Source organism: Lentinula edodes (assembly GCF_021015755.1).
Source record: "Lentinula edodes strain Le(Bin) 0899 ss11 chromosome Unknown C8R40scaffold_1, whole genome shotgun sequence".
Lineage (NCBI taxonomy): Eukaryota > Fungi > Basidiomycota > Agaricomycetes > Agaricales > Omphalotaceae > Lentinula > Lentinula edodes.
Genome location: NW_025764307.1, coordinates 1,852,435 through 1,870,245, shown reverse-complemented (window position 1 = coordinate 1,870,245; position 17,811 = coordinate 1,852,435). Strand labels below are relative to the sequence as shown.

Sequence of the window (17,811 nt, the reverse complement as noted above, 5' to 3'; positions counted from 1 at the left end):
TCAAAAGATCATCTGTTTTTACATTCTAACGCAAGGACATATCCGGTAGCTACCTTGAAATACTTGGGGCATATAAGTACATTTGGGATAAACGGCGTAGAATACTAGTGAACGGAAAGTACGAAAATAAATGAGTACAATTGGTGCTAGGCGTGCAAGATACGAAATCAGAGTTTGAAATCACTTCAAGTCAAATGTTGGTTGTTGAGCACCTGCTCCATTTCAGTACTATTTCCTTCGCGAACATTGTCATTAAGAACCTCACCCTCATCCGTCTCCAAGTCATAATCATCGATATATGTGCTCTCAAATAGAGCATTGTCCGCTGTATCATCCTCGGCGGGCCGAGAATGGAGGGAATGTAAGGAGGCGATGGATGCTTGTATTTGAGCTGAACTAGGAAGTGGAGCTGAAGGAGGTAGTCGGGAAGCGCTCGAGGAGGGCTCTTTTGCGACCGCAATACGTCAGCAAAAAAATATTAAAGAAAAAGCTTGGAGCGCACTCACCACCGGAGGCATTAACCTCTGTGAATTCGTTGGGTATGGAGGTTTCTAGCTCCTGTCTTGGTTCTTGCGGTTGGTCCACTGATATCATAGCAGGATTCGCTGCGCTCGTGTTCGTGTCGGTTATGGTGAATTTCTCCGTGTGGACAACGACTTCAATCGCATGGCCAATAGGAGGATCCATTATACTTGTGTCATCTTCATCGACACTTTCAAGGTCTCCTAGCTTGTTATTTCCTACATCAATATCTACAGAATTTTCCGAGCCCTGGTCTGCACTTTGGAGATTTGCGTTTGAACCCTCATCAACAACATCCTGAGTAACGATAGAAGGCATCGAGTGAGATGCAGTGGCAGTGGAAGAAGTGGCTATAGCTGCTGCTGAGTAAATACTGATTTCTTTTGTGGTAGACACCACAGCGCTCGCTTCAGTCGGAGACTTAGAAGACGACGAAATGATGGGTCCTGTCTCCTCCTTATCTTGTTCAAGAATGTCACCGATAGCGACACCCAACAACTGAGTAGCCGGACCTTCTGTCTTCAAAGCATCATTTTCTTCTTCCTGTACCAGTAGCCCCTGTGGGTGCTCCTGCTCGTTTTGATCTACCTTTTGTCCAGCCGCTGCGTCGACGTCCGCTTGAGGCTGTACATGGATACTACTGGGCGGAGGTATAAAATACGAAGAGGATGAATCGCCTGCCGCATTTGAAGATGCAGTGGGTGGTACAACAACAATTGTACTGTGGACTGAAGAGAGAGCAGAGGAAGAATGACGAGAAGGTGCAAGAGAAGCAGCACGATGCACTTCTTCTTTACTCTCTGGTTGCTGGGGTTCGGTGGGGAGTTCAGATACAGATGCACGAGGAGCCTCGGATGTAGTCTCTTCGCGTCCTAAATCGTTTTTGAAATTTGCCGTTGGCCGGTTCACATCGCCGGGGGTATGCATTTGTAGCGGCGCTATTCAGAGGAACGATGGTAAGAAAGATGGTTTGATTTCTTAAGTATAATCTTTCAATTATTTATAATTTCAATTTCAAGGAGAGGGTGTAGAGAGGGATACCAAACAGGAGGATAGGTAAGGGTGGACAAATGAATGAGCATCACTTACTGCTTCGGTGCTGAGCTTCTCCTTCATGGCTTTTGACTGCCCCGCCTAGCAAATCCATGTCGGTATCTCCATCAGCATCTACATCCGCATCCGCATTCTTGACACCCCTCAAGGTAGTCCTAACATTGGTCGAAGGACCAGCTTCCGAAGTAGCCCCTGCAGCATCCTGCCCTTGCCATCCTCGATTCCGACTAACCAATTCTACTCCATCAAACGTATACTTCTTTCCACCGCTACTTCCACTAGCACTAGAACGATCCGAGTTCTCCTTGGGCCTGGATCGCGCAGGAATGTATTTCGTTTTCGTGCTTGGTTTTGAAACACTCGAACGAGGTTTTCGTCCCCTTGCAGCGGCGGTATATTTAAGCGGACGACCCCTAGATCGAAATGCACCTTTCCTGCCACTACCGTAAGTGCGCTTTACTAGGGGAGCAGTGAGATAGTTCATCTTCTTCGCAGGGGAGTGTCCAGTACGGGATCGAGTAGACATCGGGCCATGGGAAGCGTGAGGAGATATGGGAGCAGGCGAACGGGATTTCCTGCTTGTGGCTACGGTTCGGAGAACTGGAGCTGAAGCGGAAGCGCCCTGATCTTTACGGGGCCGACCTCGACCGCGTTTCGCAGGTTCCTCCACTCCTTCGTTCTCACCTCGATCTGCGAATTGCATTTGGTTTTTTTGTGCTTTGCGTGAGCGACCACGGGTTCGACGTTCAGCTGAAGATTCCTCTTCTACTTCTTCGACATATTCGTCCTCGTCCTCGTCTAGAATGTGTATTTGGGTTCCTTTGCGTGGCCGACCTCGACCTCGCCGTTCGACAATGGGCTCTTCTTCATCCTCTGCATGTTCGACATATTCGTCCTCATCTCCTTCTGCATCAGCATCACTCAAGTCGTCCTGTGTGGAAGGAGCAGCAATATTTTTCGACGGTCTACCTCGACCTCTTTTTGTCCCAGCGGCGACAGCTGCGGCTTTTGCTGTTAAAGTCCGAGTGCGCGCGCTTGTCCTCTGCGAACCGAGTCCAGAAGATGATTTTGGAGAAGTAGCACGACGTTTACCACGGCGTGGGCCAGCACTGATGCTATCCATGTGGTCATCTTCATCGTGGCCAATGACATTCTCGACCTTCGAGTTGGAAGCCCGTGTCATTCGAGTGCGTTTCGCGGCACTATCTTCATCTCCAACAGAGTCATCGTTGCCTAGCTCCTTTTCTTGTTGTTCCTCAGCCTTTCGTTTTCGACCCGAGCGTGTCGGTCCCGGTGCGGACAAGGTTTTTCGAGCTGTAGAAACTTTCTGATTGGTATGCGTGCCCGCAGCCGCAGTGGACCGCGTCGTTCTCGGTACGTCTTTATTTCGTCCAATGAATTTGATATGAGAGTCAGGCCGGAAGAAAGATACTTTTTTTCTTTGACTTACCACCAAACAGTCTGTTCTTCAGAAACTCTAACATATCATCCCTTTTACCTACGTTTTTTTGTCCGAGATCGCGCACGAGCAAGCGCAATGTCTCTGCTTTGACTGAGTCAAACATATCATCAAAGTTCTCCATGATGAGAGCGAACGGTAGCAAGGGTTTTTATCGAAAGACGCGACCTAACCTATAGTGCTTAGGTCAAGTCTGGTATCAGACCGGCTAGTAGTCTGATAAATTTTTCTCACAATCAGTAATGTGGATATGAATTATGTAACTGCCTCCTATCTTTACTAATGACCTTCGCCTAAAACTCCTCCCCACTGGCAGATGTACTTGTAATGGAGAGTTCTGAAAATTGTTTGGATGACTCAACTACACTTAGACTGACTGTCGATCGAGTGCCTGCGCAACTCTACATTGTCATTCATCTTAGGCGATCAATCCGAAGTTATTGCATTGTTCTTTACAAATTGTTCGTTTATACTGAGTTACATTATGACCACCATCTCTCGAATACGTTTGCCATTCTCTCGATACCAACCTCCATTTCCTCTCTCTGTAAACGTGAATATCCAAGTCAATCATCAAGTTCCTTGTCAAACAACATTCATGTACATACCGTTTCAAACGAAAAAGCCAACCGGAAGAATATCACGTCAGGCTCTAGAGGCATACGCTCGTTGATACCACTGCCAATGATCGGGGTGTAGTACGAGCCAGGGGTAAGTAGGACCTGGAGTCGTATGGAACAATCAGGCAATGAACTATAGAAGCACAGGTAATACGTCCAACCTTTTCCTTTATCAAATCCATCCAAAACGCCTCGGCCCACTTGGCTGTTGCGTTTTCGTTCGATGGAGAGGTAGCTTTCATATTTTGATACGTCGAGGTACTTGGGAGGTATAATTCAATCCAGGCAAACATACCACCCTGTTCAAATTTGCGCAATAAGTTTCAGTCAGGATTGATGGATGGTGGACTCAGTATACCTTTGGAAAACTAAAGCTAAAATATGGCACAGCGTCTTTGGTCGAGCCGTGACCCTTCTGCACAGCAACGACGTCATCCACGATATTTGCTGGTGAGGGGACTAGGTCAAAGTATTTGGCGATGAGGTCACACTTGAAAGTGCGTGTGTACCGTCAATGCCCATCAGATATATAGAAACGTCGAAGGTACTAACCATCCAGTCTCTTCGAGAGGTATAGCTGTCCCTCAATCCCGATAACCATCGCAAGTATCCTTCTTGTCCCCAAGATATCAGTAATTCTTCAATGAGAGCCTGGATTAAACGATATCAAAATTAGTCTCTTGTTATGTCGATAGACCAACCTGAGATAGTCCAGACGGTGCTTGTGTAGTCACCTCCGTAGCTCGGAGAATCCGCTCAGCGAATAGGGGATTGCAAACAAAATACCCCAGACGGTTCCCGGGACCGAGTGTCTGGAGAAAGATATCAGCTCATAGGCAGGATGCTTGAGATTGTGTGTCACCTTGCTGAAAGTGTCAAGCCTGATCACTCTCCCTTGCACATCGAGGGAAAGGAAGGTCGGAATCAGGCTATTGACATAAGCCTGCCCATCAAGCTCGGAGCTTGAATTGGGGTGTTCGACAGGAATGTCCGAGGGCGCCGTCCCAGACTCTTCCTGCGTTCGCTGAGACTGCAAGACGTATGGCGGAAATTGGAGAAAATAATACGGATCATCTTCACAGATGATTATATCGTATTCAACGCAAATTTTGTAAATTGCCTTTTTGCGTTCTAGTGTAAGCGTTGCACCGGTGGGATTGTGACCTACGGGAACCAGATATAAACTGTGGAGGTTGTTCAGTATGTGAAGCATGCAAAAAGGAAATTTTAAACGGGACTTACAGATGAGGTTTCTTTATTCTGGGAAAAGTCTGGTCCCAGTTCTTCAACACGAGTTCCAATGCCTCAGGAATCAGACCGTCTTTGTCAATCGGAATAGGGACACCTTTGCATCCCATCGGTGCCCATAGCGCCTGTGAAGAAGGGTAGGTATGTTCCTCTACTAGTATGTAATCTCCGAATTCGCATAGGATGTTGACGACCTTATTCCAAGCATCGGTATTTCCAGAGTGCAAGAGAATTTCAAAGTCAGAGTATCCTGGAGTCATCACATGGGAAGTAAACTCCCTAATGAAGGACGACAGCCTAGCGGAGCCATATGACGATCCTGTTCCATACAACGATTTGAACGAAGGCAGGCAAGAAGTATGAATGAAATGTATATAGCAAGTGAGAATTCATTGCCGGAATTCAATCGGGAACTTCGCGTACCGTACTGAAGAGCTGCCGAAAGCGTGTTCTTGTGAGAAGGAGACGCGTTTTTGGGGATGGAGAACTCAATCGGTGAGCAATGTTCTTCGCTGGACCGCAAATCAGTTTCCGGCGCGTATACTCTGGCTCTTAATTCGCCGAACGGAAAGAGGCTTGGGTTGGGCAATCCTGACAATGAATCGCTTCAATCTGGTACGCCCTTCTCGTTCAAATTCAAAAGCACGACAAACCTCCTGCAAGACTAATCATTCCGGGCTCATGCATATCTGTATATCAGTCAATATGTTGCACTTGGGTGAAGTTGCAATTGCAAAGCTAAATTTCACGTACACTTGATGATATCTTTCAAAGGGCTGGCCACCCTTGAGAGACTGAGTTTATTAAGATGATGAGATAGATCGATAGCTTTCGGAGTTCCTGCAGAGGTCATTATTGTGGGAGGTTAAGTTGGGTGCATGCCGGTGGATAAAAATATTTATACCAAGGTCTCAGGAGGACAGCTGTCCGGAAGTATGGGTGAACACATGGAGTAACGGCATTTTCATTTGCATCTGAGTAGCAGGAGCATGCCGCAAGACACCTAGGGCCCGGAGAGGTGATCAAGAACGAGAATTTGCAACGTCTTGAACACGGTCAAGTTCGGGATTACTTTTTGAGCTGCTTATGTAAGTACCACAAACCGACTGACGGCAATAACGGATTTCTTTCTTCTTCATACCGCCAGTACTAGTAGTAGTACCCCCTCATGTCCTTGGCGGGTTATTACTCCTCTGTAAGTTGCCTTTGCAGAGATGGGTTCCCTACACCAAAGTCTGACGGAGAGCACTGCCATCTGGCCCTCACCGCTTTCCTGAGCCGTCACCGACGGCTACCGACGGGTGGTCGTTCGCATATCAGGATATATGAAGCGCCTTCTTCCTCTGTTCCTCCTAGAGCTGGTCTCTCACCTTGCTGTCTTCCCAACTTCATCTTCCTTGGGACCAATCCTGATATATCATGATTTATTCACATTCGATATCCACTGCTGTTATCGTTATCGCAGCCGTTTCCTCAGTATTTGCTGTTCCTATCAACGTCGCATCAGTTCAACCGTTTACTGCTACTACCACTACTCAGCCTGGCGTGGTCACGGCAACCCAAAAGTCTTCTGTCAGTGCCTCCAGCTCTGGCAACCTTCCTGGCATTTCTGGAATGCCTATCGGCTCTTTTCAAGCGCCCCACTCTGTTGAAGACGACGCCGAGCCTCGCAAAAGCGGGGCCAATGCAGGCGGGGTCCAGGATGTGAATATGGATCAGGCAAGCACCAAATTATCTCAACTGGAGTTCGTTTCAAACAATTGAATGTCCTAGCTTGAACATCTTTCTACTGGATCTGGCACCACCCCACGTGTGCCGCCCTTCAACAAGTCGGCTTCTCATCATACTAGTCCCACCGAAGGTTTGCCGTAGCTTCGTTTCATCAGCCGTGTTCCAGATCTTATCAGGAAATCTATGCAGAAGGTGAACTGCCTGTTTCCCAAACTGAAGTCGCCTCTGCCAATAATCCCGCCATTCCTGAAAGGCCTCGTTTTGGACTGCGCCAGGTTGATACTGGTTATTCGCCTCAAACCACCGGAAATCCTGTTCGTGGCGTTCGGCATAAGGGCGTGACTGCATACGGTTCATCCAACGCTGTTCGTCCTGTCTCGACGACCAAGCCACGCGGTTTTCGTCGTCCGGGCATGAATGCGTATTCGGGACAACAATGAAAAAACATATTTTCAAGGATGGTTACCTGCAGATGATGGTACGGATCAGGACTGAATCTTTTTTCCTCGAAATCGGACATCTATCAGCTTAGAGAAGAAAAGGAAGTTGATACGAGTTCTCATAGTCCATGGCAATATTATAGAGCGAGCATTATTGTTCCCGACACGTGTTTATCAACGTATCCAGTAACGTTTGACGCACATCCCAAAACTGTCTCGACATTTCTTTCAGATCCCCACACAACCCACTCTCCATTTCCTTATGAACAAACTTCCACAACCCCCTCACATTCCTACATCCTATCCTCGCATCTATTAGCACTCTCCTCGCATCATTGCGAACATCCCAAGAGCGTTGTCTGTTATTTGCATTCAATGCTTTCTCAAGCCCAACAACTGCCTGAGCAAAAATATCCTCGATATCTTCTAGATAGCTTTTGGCGTTGTCAAGATGCAACAACATCTGTGCAACCTCGGTGTCAACAATACCGTTTTCCTCAAAATTCATGGCCAAGCATGACAAGTCGGCCATAGCCCCAGCCACAGCTTCTTCTAACAATTCTTTGAGCATGCTTTCTGTTTTGTTTGTTATAGATATCGGTGTCTCAATCCGGGTCATCGCAAAGTTCATATCGATGATTTTCCGACAAACCGCTTTCAAGCTGTGGATTACATCTCCCAACGTGGTTTTCGTTGGTTCGATCATGACTTCGTTGAAATTCCCCCACCTCGGATTGAAACAGTTTATCTCAAATTCGAGGTCGAAGAAGATACCATGAGTGTTACCCTTGAAATAAGTGGTCGTGATCAAATCGTGAGGATATTTCCTTGAGAACATTGGCGTACGATGGCTGCTTGTTGGAGGATATCCTTATGTATCCCAACGTTGTAGATTGTCTCTTGAAGAAGTCCGGTGGCACGTTGGACGGTGGTTTCGATGGAGCTAAGGTGGCGAATCATGTTCGAATCTCTATCGAAAAATTGTTTCTGGAGATTCATGAGACTTTGTACAGCGTTAGCCAACTCTTCGATCGTTTTGACGCGAATATTGATACTGGGCATTTCCGATATATAATCAGTACGGGTTCGAATAAGTGAAAGTGGCGCAGGGGTTAGTGATTGGGCAAAAAACAGGAAAGGGGATCAGGGTTTTGCGAGTTTATAAACTCTTGCCCACAAAAGACACTCAAACTCTTTGTTTAAAGATAGTTACTATGCTGACTCTTGACTTTGTCTTTTTTGTGTTCTACGTTGGGACCGTCAACGATGCAACGATGAGGTTATAAGGCCTTAAGGGGTTGTAATTGTGAATTGACTAACTGGTGGATATCTTCTCCCACACAGCTCGGCTTTTGAGTCAACGCCTCGATATATTACGACCATATTACAATTAAGAATGGGCGCTTAACTTCAATTTATGCATTCAACCTCGAGTCCAATAGATTCCAATCCCTTTTCCTTGGTCGTTTTTTCTGTTTTTGAAAGCTAGATCCAGCACTTCGCCCTCACCGGAGGACCCCACTTGAAAGAGTGCGGCTGAAGCAGCAGACACGAGAGCGAGAAAGACAAGTGGAAATATGGAAAAGCGCATCACAACCGAGACGAAGTAGCCTTCCAGAGAAGAGATATGTTCAAGTTCAGTTAGAGCCTAAATTGGAGGTGCAAAAATGGACTCACTTGAGCAAGAACAAGGGAGGTTTGAAGGTCTTGCAGCTATATACAGTTCAAGCTGAACGGTATGTGTATCTATCTCGTAGGAAAATTGTCTTGCGATCTATTCTACTTATTGTAACACAGAAAGAATCAAGAGCTATACATTGCCCAGTCCATTGAGGATGGCAATGTAGCCGAGTGCCCATCCCAATGGGGGCCGTTAGCTGATTTCCCTCCGCCAATTCCCTTAGTAGGTACACCTAGCCATAAATTATTGTACTCTTGTTGTTTGACATCTAGTAAAGCAGTGGTGTCATCATCAATTATGCCAAAACCGTAAAAAGGGTTGGAGTTTAACGAGGACGGGATTAAATCAGGGATTCCCATATTGAACTCATTTTCATCTTCATCCTGAATTGGACTATCAATGGATGCATCATTGACACCTGCATCAGAGCTGGAATTCTGCTGAAATATAACGGTTGAGTTCAAAGGAAGAGGATCGTCTCTTTCAATTCCTTTGGTGCTATGGACCATTTGAGGCTCATCCTCATTCTGTAGAGATTTGCTGGCAACCGCTTCCCAGTAAGGGCTTGTCCACTTAGGAGTGTGTCCATCAGCAGTGGGTAGTAAAGTTAAACTACTACCTGCAAAAGTGGTAATGGGTGATTGTATCACATTCCCAAAAGAGGAGGATTGCCCCAGTTGACCGCTATCTAGCGAGGGCAATCCCCACAAAGTACCGGTATGTATAGCATTGCTTGTTCACGTATTATTAGCAAACCAAGCGCAATGCTAAAAAAATAACCCGACATACTCATTACCATCATGATCTCTGTTGTTGTTGTTTAATCGTGACAACACCCTCATAATATCGTCCAAATCTTGTCTTTTTTCGGCGATGTTGATTTCCAAGAAACGCATCCTTGCCATTATATGACAAGGCATACTAGTAGCGTATTGTATCTGCAATTGTTGCATTTGTATAGCTTGCATGTGAATGTCACTACGAAGTGTTTTTGCTCCCGCTGTCAAATCCACAAGCTTTCGGACGTGAACAGATTCTCGAGGCTTTTGGGAGAGAACGAAACATGCATAAATATAGCCTGCTATTCATTGAGTAAACAGACATCTGGATGGCCAAATCGCACATACCGTTGGCCATGACACTATGTTGGATATGTAGATTGCTAGTTTGAATACGGCGAATCAGCTCCTCGTTGTCTGGCATCTCCTGATCATCCTATGGTGATTTATGTATGTGCCAATCAGCCCAATGGGCTTCTGATGCGGAAGGCTGCCGAAGTGCTTACATCTCGAATAACAGTCGCCCAATCATCATCATGAGTTACGGCGACATCTAGTTCGATATTCTGTAAAACAATCTGAGGAACAGCTCATACTATTGTACCAGATGGAAGGCAATGAGCGTACATTTTGTAGAATCCAACGGTTGATGCAGTCCAAAGGATGATATATCTATAATGCGAAATGATTACCAAAGCATGAGCACAACAAAATTTCACTCACATGAATGCTGGATATGTGATCCAAGTCAACTTTCCTTGCAGCACCATCAACTGTGAATTTACGTTCAGATGGCGTAGGGATCTGATGAAGAGGATACAGCCACCGTCGTAATAACGACGACCAACGAGCTTCTGGATTTGGTGCTCTAGGGAATAGACTATCGGCATCCAGGTCATAGATGTGAAGTATCTCGGTAACCTTCTCGCGAAACCAGGTTTGTCTTAGAGCAATCTTGAAACCGCGCAAAAAGACACATCCAGATTGTTGTCCATACCTGTCGTCGGCGCCGCTTGACGATGAGGCAGAATCACATGTACGAAACCAATATTTTGGGTATCGATCTTCGCTATGAGTGGACTTGGGCACATATTCCAACTGAATATTTTCTGGTATTGCATCGCTGAATGATGCTACTCCCCATGCCCGTGCCTTGTCAAAGCCGGTAACAAGATACAAGGATCCGTTGTAAGCTGTACGGCCTAGCGCACCGTTGACATGCATGTACCATGAAGGTGCACATTCAGCAGCATATTTTTCAAATCTTGCTCGATGCAGGTGATCGACTCTTTTTCCTCCTTCTGGTAGCACGAGAAGAGCACCTTTAGAAGCTGTCGAGCTATAAGATAGCCCTGCGCCGACTTCCTTGGGTATTGCTCTAAATCTCGAGTAGGTCAAGTATCCCTGGTAAATAGAGAGGCGGAACCCACGAATGCAGTTGATTTTCAAATGGATTCAAGTTCGAAGTCGGTGAAGGTGGCATTCTTTTCTGGTGGATACGATTGGGGTCACTCGCAACATGAGAGCCCAATTCATATTCTTGTGTGTAAACCTCTGTATCGTCGAAATCAAAATCTAAAATAGGTCTAAAATCCTCGGGAACTCTTCCCAAATTCAATTCATGATCTGGCCCTTGGCAAATATTGAAAAGATAATCAAACCCTCCGGATTCCGTGAGGATCCCGACATCTCCAATGTGAATTCCCTCTCGCTTGTATGACTCCGGTAGGCGTGAGTTATCTGATTTGGGTTTCCACAAAGGATACCCTTTTTTCCGAAGAAGTAACATTTGGGCGTAAATTTCGCTTTCGACCAGTGGAAGGGAATTATAATCATGTGCAACACTGGTAAGTTTTGATGGCAAAGGAAGAGTATATGTATGAGGAGGGGCTTCAATTGGAAGAGGGTATACGTGAGAATTGAAGATACTGTACCTCTATGTACAGTTACAACCGTCACGTGTGCGTCACGGTCCCCATCAAGGCGACGAGCCCCATTTCGACCGTGACATGGGCGACTGTTAATATTTTAGTCCATTATTCCGAGAGGTTTGGTTAGTGCTGTGGGCATATGATGATGAGGGGAATCTGTGGTCAGAGACAGGAAATTTCAGGTAGCAGTCTTGTAGGAACCAAATCTATTATTTTAGCAATTTTTTGATGTCACGGTCGGAACGAAGGCGACAGGCTTAACTTTTACCGTGACATCACGGTAAAAAGGCGACACGACGAGGCCTCCGTGACCGTGACCGTCGCAACTGTACATAGAGGTACAGTAGGGCCTTTGATCTCGAAACCAGAAGCAGAGGGAAAGAACCTGAAACCATAAAACTCGAGCTTAGTAAAATCGGAAATATTGACAATTCATAAGGCATACTGAGGGGCAGTGGACACTGCTGAGGAAATGGGAGGGCCTGTGGTCATCATGGACAGGGGATGGTGAAGTAAATCGATGATCGATATGATTTCAGTCCTTAAAAGAGTCACGACCAGTCTTCCTACACTTCAAGAACACGTACAAAACAACCCTGTGACCCTCGACTCTACCACCATGCAGATGCAGGGACCTAGACAGATATAACCCATAGTGTCCGAGGAATGTAAGCAGGCAATGAACGAGGGGATTCCCAACTTGCTGCCATAGCTCCCCGCGCCTTAGTACTTGATCTTACTTACTTGCGGTCAATGAAAAGTTTTCTTTTGAGAAAAAAGACTAGTACATGATCATTCAGCAACCAACCATTTGAATGTCAAGCCCTTATGGACTATGGCGTGCACCACCTTCATCCTAATATTCCGCTCCAGCGGTACACATTTGCAGTGCGCATACTAGTTTTCTCATATTGGAGCATTGTGCGCGTATTCTGTGTAATTATTGCCCAAAGATCATTACAAGTTACCCTGCTGATACTTGAATACCGTCAGATCATGATCAGAGATAACCGCCAGTGGAATAAGCAACCCACCTCGCCTTTGCCCGGCGTGAAGCCTCTTGAAGCTCTTATCTCTCATTATTACCCTCATTTGCATTGTCCTTTATTGCAAGAATGAGGGTGGTCCTCTGAAAAACTTTCACTGTTCAATTATTTCTCGGAATACCCGCCAAGTTGTGAGGATGATTCCAAAATTGCGAATACCACGACGAGACAAGTTGAGTCGCGAAAACAAGATAAGCGCCGGCTGCAAAATACTATTCACGTGAGCTCTTTCTATTAACGTTAACCCAACCACGATGGCTCGACGGTCGACTCGCATTCAAGCAGAAACATTGGACCGAGAAGTATTTAGGCAAGGGAATTGAAGAAAGTTCTGACGGCAATTCTTTATGATTTGAAGTTAGTGCTAGAGCGATGTTTTGGGATTTTCGCAATGTGGGTGTTGCCGTTCACCGCACCATGTACCTCTCATCGAATTTCATTCAGACCAGTTCCCGTAGCGTTGGAGTGCACACTAGTGAATATTGAGTGCGTTGGGGCACTATGGAGCTTCTTGCGTAAGCCATCATGTTGCTAGAATTCGAAACCTTCAGTCATGTATAGTCAGGCGTTAAGCAACCGAAGAGCGCTTAATATCAACTGGTCGAGGGGGGGGGTGTTAGTAAGCAGTCTGCCAGGTGGTCGGCAACCATCGGCATTGACAACGTGAGGCAGCCTCGAGTTAGCTCGAGTTCGTCGTCCGTTCATTGTTTATGCCCATCTCTTCGCTGCTATGTACCAATGAGAGCCTTGATACTCTACTTAGCAGAACTCAACTCACAGTCTATTGTTGCAAGGGCACGAGCAAACACTGCCTCAACTTCTCATAGACGACGGAAAAAGAACAGAAATTAGATGGAATTATATCTAACATGTCATTTTTCTCCAAGAAATCATATGTACCCACTTTTTCTACTTACTCGAGTCTCAATAAACATTCTTTAACTCAAAATGCTGCTCAACCAATTTTCGGCTTTACGGCCAGTGTCACTGTGCCGCAACCTCGGCACTAGAAAACCTTAATCAGATATGAACCCTGAGTGAACCAGTCAATTTCAGGAACTTCTCGGTTGCTTACCGCCTGTGTATAGTCGAAAGTACTAGTAAGTGACGGTCTTCTGACATCAGAGATAAAAGGGATGTAAAACGAATAATAATACCGTGTCTATTGAGTAGGGTGGTGCGTTGTACTGCATATATCGTACAAGGCGGAGAATGCGGTCTACATCGGTCGTCTAGTACGCAGGTCATGAAGTACATAAGACGAAAATTAACCTAAAATTCCAAATGTCGAGGAGGTGGATGATAGTCCATGTACCGTGGCAATAAAGACGCAACTTTAAGCAGTCTGTAGAAAATATGTGAGTATTTCTGTAGAGACCACAATGAATGTCACAACGTACCGAGCTCTTTAGCCATGTAACAAGGTCGTTCCTGTCTTTTTCCTTCTTCAAGCCAGCAAACGCCATTTTTGTTCCAGGAATATACTACGACCCGAGAGTTAATATCGACCCAAAGAGTTTTTTGAATAGCGACGAACCTTCTTCGGGTTTTCGAGATACTCGAATAATGTCTCCTCGTCCCATGTAACGCCCTTGTTGACATTAGCAGCGGTGTATGAGAAACCTTCAGCTTGACCAGATTTACGACCAAATATGCTGAAAGACGAGCGAGCAAAGGTAGCAGCGTAAGTGAATCACATAGCAATATCAAGTTCACCCCAAAGAAACATACCCGTGGAGGTTAGGACCAACTTTGTTAGGCTCGCCAGCACCAACAGTGTGACATTGTGCACAGCGAGTCTTGAACAGCCCGGCACCTTTCTGTTCATCACCTAAAACAAGGGAAGGTTAGTTTCCTGGCTGACTTTGTTCAACGCAAGACGCGTCGGTTCTGCTAAAAACCTACCTGCTGAGTAACCCATTTTCTAGACAGAGGAAGTGAAGAGGGGAAGAAAGATTATACAAAAGTTAAGGGTTTAAAGGGTATGAGTTCGTTCAAGACTGGACGGAGTAGAGGAAGAGTAGATAATCCGAAATTTTTCGAAGCGCCCTTTTATGGACGGCAATTTTGACCCGGATTGCTCCTCGCGACTGACCAATAGGATTTCGTTGATTTTAGATCGAGGACGGACTGAATTTCCGTATGCCGTCGCCACTTTGCCAAGACAGCACTCAAATTATGGTCTTTCGTAGTCCAGACTCGATTCGGAAAAGGTCGGGACTAAACATTGCCACGTAGACTACAGTACTGTACAGAGTAATGTACCATTGACTCTACGATGTTGACAGGCAAAACTGCCCAAAAACTGCCTGCTCTCTCGTGAGCTCTCGTGAGCAACTGATATGTTTGTCAGTCCTCCGACTCCAACGTGTCCTTTATATCCAACAACTCATTGGGATCCGACTGCATCACGTAAATGAAAATCACTCTAAAGCTATGTATGTACATAGCCTCTCAAAAAATTTCCATTACAGACCTGTCGTGTAGTTTAAAGTAAAACGGAACCAGGGAAGCATGACAAAATGTTAAACAATATGTATCCCAAAACCATGTCATATGCTGAAATCAACCAACTACAAGTACATCCCAGTAAGCCAACCAACCAACTACAAATCAATCAACAACGCTTCTTTGCGTTCTTCCGTCTGCGCTACTCCACTTGGTAACGAGGGCGTCGGTCCGTATAATGGGAACGCCTGTGGTGCAGAGGTTGGCGCTACAGGGAATTGAGCTAGAGAAGTAACACTGGGATGGGTCGCGGGAGCTGAAGAAGTTTGATACTGATTCTGATACGGGTACTGTTGAGGTTGCGCGTGAGACGGATGTGCCACAGTGTTGCTTCGGGCCAGCGATGACGACGCAGAAGGCCGAGGGGTAGCGGAAGGCGCGTAAGAGATGGTATTTTGACGCGAAAGTGAAGACGAGGCGGGCGTGAATTGAGACGGAGATTGGGCGGGTACTGCAGCAGGTGTGGCATATTGTTGTCGTTGTTGTTGTTGTGGGAGGGCCGAGTAATGTTGAACTGGAGTAGGAGAGGAGTATTGTTGCTGTAGAGAAGCCTGCGGCGTATGAGGCACAGGCGTGGGCGAAGAGGGCGCGAAGTAGGATGAAGACTGGACGGGAGGAGTAGGAGTAGGGGTGTATTGTAGTGGTTGTGGTTGTTGTTGTTGTTGTTGTTGTTGGGGGAGAGTCGAGTATTGTTGGACTGGGGTAGATGAGGTATACTGTTGTGATGGAGGAGCCTGAGGAACATAAGGTACAGGTGTCGGTGACGATGCCTGATATGATGTCTGAGGGTATGAGGCTGACGATATCTGTTGGACCTGTTGAATCTGAGGCGAAGTCGGTTGCTGAGCATACCACTGCGTCTGTGATTGTTGGGTAGGTGTATTATTGATTTCTGGCGGAGGAACATAAGATGGCTGAGGTTGAGGCTGCGAAGATGGGACTTGATAACCATTGGGAGAGGCCCATTGCGTGTAACCGTTTGTTGGTGGAGCATAACTCATGCCGGGGTTTTGGTACATCCCGGGAGAAGTTTCTGAAGATCTCCAACGCGGATGTGCGACTTGTTGGGTTAAAAGTTGGTCGTAGAGCCTCACTGCTTGGGATAGCTGCTCATGCATCTCGGAAAGCATTTCTAAGTGAAAAGGATAATTATTCGGACACAGATATGAAAGTGGCTAAACAACTCACGTTCTTTCCTCCCCGTGTCATCCACACTCATCGCTAGTTTGGGACGCAAACTATTGGCCTTGTCATATAATTCGTTCACTGCAGGATAACGAGACATATCACGCCCGCCCTGTGCTTGGACTTGCTCGACTGTTTGACTGAAGGTCAAAATCGCATCTGTCTCTAGTGGCTCCAAATCATAATTTGGGATATTCGGAAGTACGGGATGCGGCGGAACTACCCCCGGTGGATATGACTGAGAATAACCAGGACCATCATATACGGGGTATTCGGATCGTGGCGTCTCAACGACAATCGGTGCACTAGGCCTGGGAGCATTAGCTTCGCGCAGGCTGGCTTCAATGGCAGCTTTGAGATCAGGATCCTCCTCTTCCTCAGACGTAGTAGTTGGATGGGTTGTACGATCAACAATGGGAGGTTCGGAATACTGGTAAGTGGGCTGTGAAGGGACGTAACCAGGTCGAGCGTGTCCGTTGGCAACTCCAACTTCCTGGAGAGAAAGTTGTATGGCCCTTTGCAACTCAGCATCGGCAAGATCACGAGCACGACTATGACGCCCACTATGCATGCTGACGGAGTGACGGTGACCCTTGTCACTGCAAGTTTCGTATGAGGAGCTAGCAGCGAACTAGAAGGATACTAACTCACCTCTTTTCCGCTCGTTTGGCCATTTTATTGTAGCAGGTATCACACACACGCACTTCTTGAGTAATCCCAAAGTGAGGTAGAGGCATTGTTTTTGAAGAACAGGCTTGGTCGAAAACTTGTCCGCAGTTACGACAGTGATGCTTTCTGTTTGTGAATGAGAACGCAGTCCGGCAGCGTAGACAGACATCTGAGTCGATCCATTCTGGCGCTGTTTGGGTATCTACCATAGCCGAGCTTGCTGCAGTAAGGTCTTTGGGAGGGAATTTGAAACCTTGTTATCGAAGGGGAGAATGAGTACGTAGAACGCAGAGTGGAGTGAATAAATACCTTCGTTCTGGATATTTCTACATACTTGTGCAACATATCCGAGTGATGGTTTCCCTTCGAAAGCGACGCTCCAATTTTGCAGAAGTCGCAGTATCATATTCTTAACATCCAAGTTCAGAGATTCCATTCGAAGGATTGAAACCAGATTATCGATAAATTCTCTCGATCCTACTTCAGTCAGGAATTGATCACCGCCATTCTTGACACATATATCAGTCAACTGAGGTATTCTGTCAGTAAAGAGGGCGACACGCCGGAAATACAGCAGATACATATACATACCGCCAACGTCAATAACTGAACATTCGGATTTTTGTGGTCCAAACGACGCTTCAAAGCTCGCATAGCATCCTTCGCTGGCACAGATTTGGATCGAATTTGGTCACATATTTCGAGATTTAAAGCAATATCTTCTGAGCCTGCGGGCAGTAGTTCGGACGTGGCCTTGTCTATGTGAAATTTAGTAAGCAAAGTTATGATGTTACAACTGAGACCTTACCAATGGCTTCATCGAGTTGGGAGGTCCCCCAAAGCCAGTTACTGATTAACGACATTCTAGAGATGAAGAGACAGGAAACAGGAAAGATACGTAGGGCGCTCTCAGCTCTGCCGATGGAGGAACCGGGTCAC

General features: G+C 46.3%; 7 protein-coding genes across 7 annotated transcripts; 1 reads left to right on the top strand and 6 right to left on the bottom strand.

The window, feature by feature from the left end:
• Positions 1-11: 11 nt before the first annotated feature.
• On the bottom strand, positions 12-3,286 carry C8R40DRAFT_1078491 (uncharacterized protein). The gene is made up of 4 exons (XM_046227016.1): positions 3,026-3,286; positions 1,612-2,955; positions 507-1,460; positions 12-445 (listed from the first exon to the last, which is right to left on the bottom strand). Exons 1-4 carry the CDS (start codon positions 3,156-3,158, stop codon positions 186-188), a joined length of 2,691 nt encoding a protein of 896 aa, XP_046092606.1. The 5' UTR covers positions 3,159-3,286; the 3' UTR covers positions 12-185.
• A 47-nt stretch (positions 3,287-3,333) lies between these two features.
• On the bottom strand, positions 3,334-5,757 carry C8R40DRAFT_1078488 (PLP-dependent transferase; the record flags this gene model as incomplete). Its single annotated transcript, XM_046227015.1, has 11 exons — positions 3,334-3,579; positions 3,643-3,756; positions 3,816-3,953; positions 4,013-4,144; positions 4,207-4,305; positions 4,356-4,466; positions 4,517-4,838; positions 4,897-5,221; positions 5,326-5,493; positions 5,556-5,591; positions 5,656-5,757. Coding segments are annotated over 11 exons (1,610 nt in total), but the record flags the coding sequence as incomplete, so codon positions are not given.
• A 344-nt stretch (positions 5,758-6,101) lies between these two features.
• Positions 6,102-7,149, top strand: C8R40DRAFT_48170 (uncharacterized protein). The gene is made up of 3 exons (XM_046235202.1): positions 6,102-6,621; positions 6,676-6,763; positions 6,823-7,149. The coding sequence occupies exons 1-3, from the start codon at positions 6,322-6,324 to the stop codon at positions 7,071-7,073; spliced, it is 639 nt and encodes a 212-aa protein (XP_046092604.1). The 5' UTR covers positions 6,102-6,321; the 3' UTR covers positions 7,074-7,149.
• A 75-nt stretch (positions 7,150-7,224) lies between these two features.
• On the bottom strand, positions 7,225-8,135 carry C8R40DRAFT_1164927 (uncharacterized protein; the record flags this gene model as incomplete). The annotated part of the gene is made up of 2 exons (XM_046230592.1): positions 7,225-7,860; positions 7,920-8,135. The coding sequence occupies 2 exons, from the start codon at positions 8,133-8,135 to the stop codon at positions 7,225-7,227; spliced, it is 852 nt and encodes a 283-aa protein (XP_046092603.1).
• A 2,037-nt stretch (positions 8,136-10,172) lies between these two features.
• On the bottom strand, positions 10,173-11,525 carry C8R40DRAFT_48403 (uncharacterized protein). Its single transcript, XM_046235213.1, has 4 exons — positions 10,964-11,525; positions 10,455-10,911; positions 10,257-10,401; positions 10,173-10,205 (listed from the first exon to the last, which is right to left on the bottom strand). The coding sequence occupies exons 1-3, from the start codon at positions 11,320-11,322 to the stop codon at positions 10,321-10,323; spliced, it is 897 nt and encodes a 298-aa protein (XP_046092602.1). The 5' UTR covers positions 11,323-11,525; the 3' UTR covers positions 10,173-10,205; positions 10,257-10,320.
• Positions 11,526-13,846: 2,321 nt separating this feature from the next.
• Positions 13,847-14,431, bottom strand: C8R40DRAFT_1164925 (cytochrome-c from the OXPHOS pathway; the record flags this gene model as incomplete). Its single annotated transcript, XM_046230591.1, has 5 exons — positions 13,847-13,855; positions 13,911-13,994; positions 14,048-14,165; positions 14,242-14,341; positions 14,416-14,431. The coding sequence occupies 5 exons, from the start codon at positions 14,429-14,431 to the stop codon at positions 13,847-13,849; spliced, it is 327 nt and encodes a 108-aa protein (XP_046092601.1).
• A 685-nt stretch (positions 14,432-15,116) lies between these two features.
• Positions 15,117-17,735, bottom strand: C8R40DRAFT_1032432 (uncharacterized protein; the record flags this gene model as incomplete). The annotated part of the gene is made up of 6 exons (XM_046223257.1): positions 15,117-16,150; positions 16,207-16,802; positions 16,855-17,125; positions 17,182-17,401; positions 17,464-17,630; positions 17,681-17,735. 6 exons carry the CDS (start codon positions 17,733-17,735, stop codon positions 15,117-15,119), a joined length of 2,343 nt encoding a protein of 780 aa, XP_046092600.1.
• Positions 17,736-17,811: the final 76 nt, after the last annotated feature.

Excerpts from the sequence above, each read along its gene's own strand:
- C8R40DRAFT_48170 (XM_046235202.1), top strand. The coding sequence starts at position 6,322 with ATGATTTATTCACATTCGATATCCACTGCTGTTATCGTTATCGCAGCC. Across the intron at positions 6,622-6,675 it reads AGGATGTGAATATGGATCAG|CTTGAACATCTTTCTACTGG; the intron begins GCAAGCACCAAA and ends TGAATGTCCTAG. Across the intron at positions 6,764-6,822 it reads TCATACTAGTCCCACCGAAG|AAGGTGAACTGCCTGTTTCC; the intron begins GTTTGCCGTAGC and ends AAATCTATGCAG.
- C8R40DRAFT_1078491 (XM_046227016.1), bottom strand. The coding sequence starts at position 3,158 with ATGGAGAACTTTGATGATATGTTTGACTCAGTCAAAGCAGAGACATTG. Across the intron at positions 1,461-1,611 it reads AGAAGCTCAGCACCGAAGCA|CGCCGCTACAAATGCATACC; the intron begins GTAAGTGATGCT and ends TCCTCTGAATAG. Across the intron at positions 446-506 it reads AGAGGTTAATGCCTCCGGTG|AGCCCTCCTCGAGCGCTTCC; the intron begins GTGAGTGCGCTC and ends CGGTCGCAAAAG.
- C8R40DRAFT_48403 (XM_046235213.1), bottom strand. The coding sequence starts at position 11,322 with ATGTTACTTCTTCGGAAAAAAGGGTATCCTTTGTGGAAACCCAAATCA. Across the intron at positions 10,912-10,963 it reads TTTGAAAATCAACTGCATTC|AGCAATACCCAAGGAAGTCG; the intron begins GTGGGTTCCGCC and ends CTCGAGATTTAG. Across the intron at positions 10,402-10,454 it reads AAACCTGGTTTCGCGAGAAG|AGCACCAAATCCAGAAGCTC; the intron begins GTTACCGAGATA and ends TCTATTCCCTAG.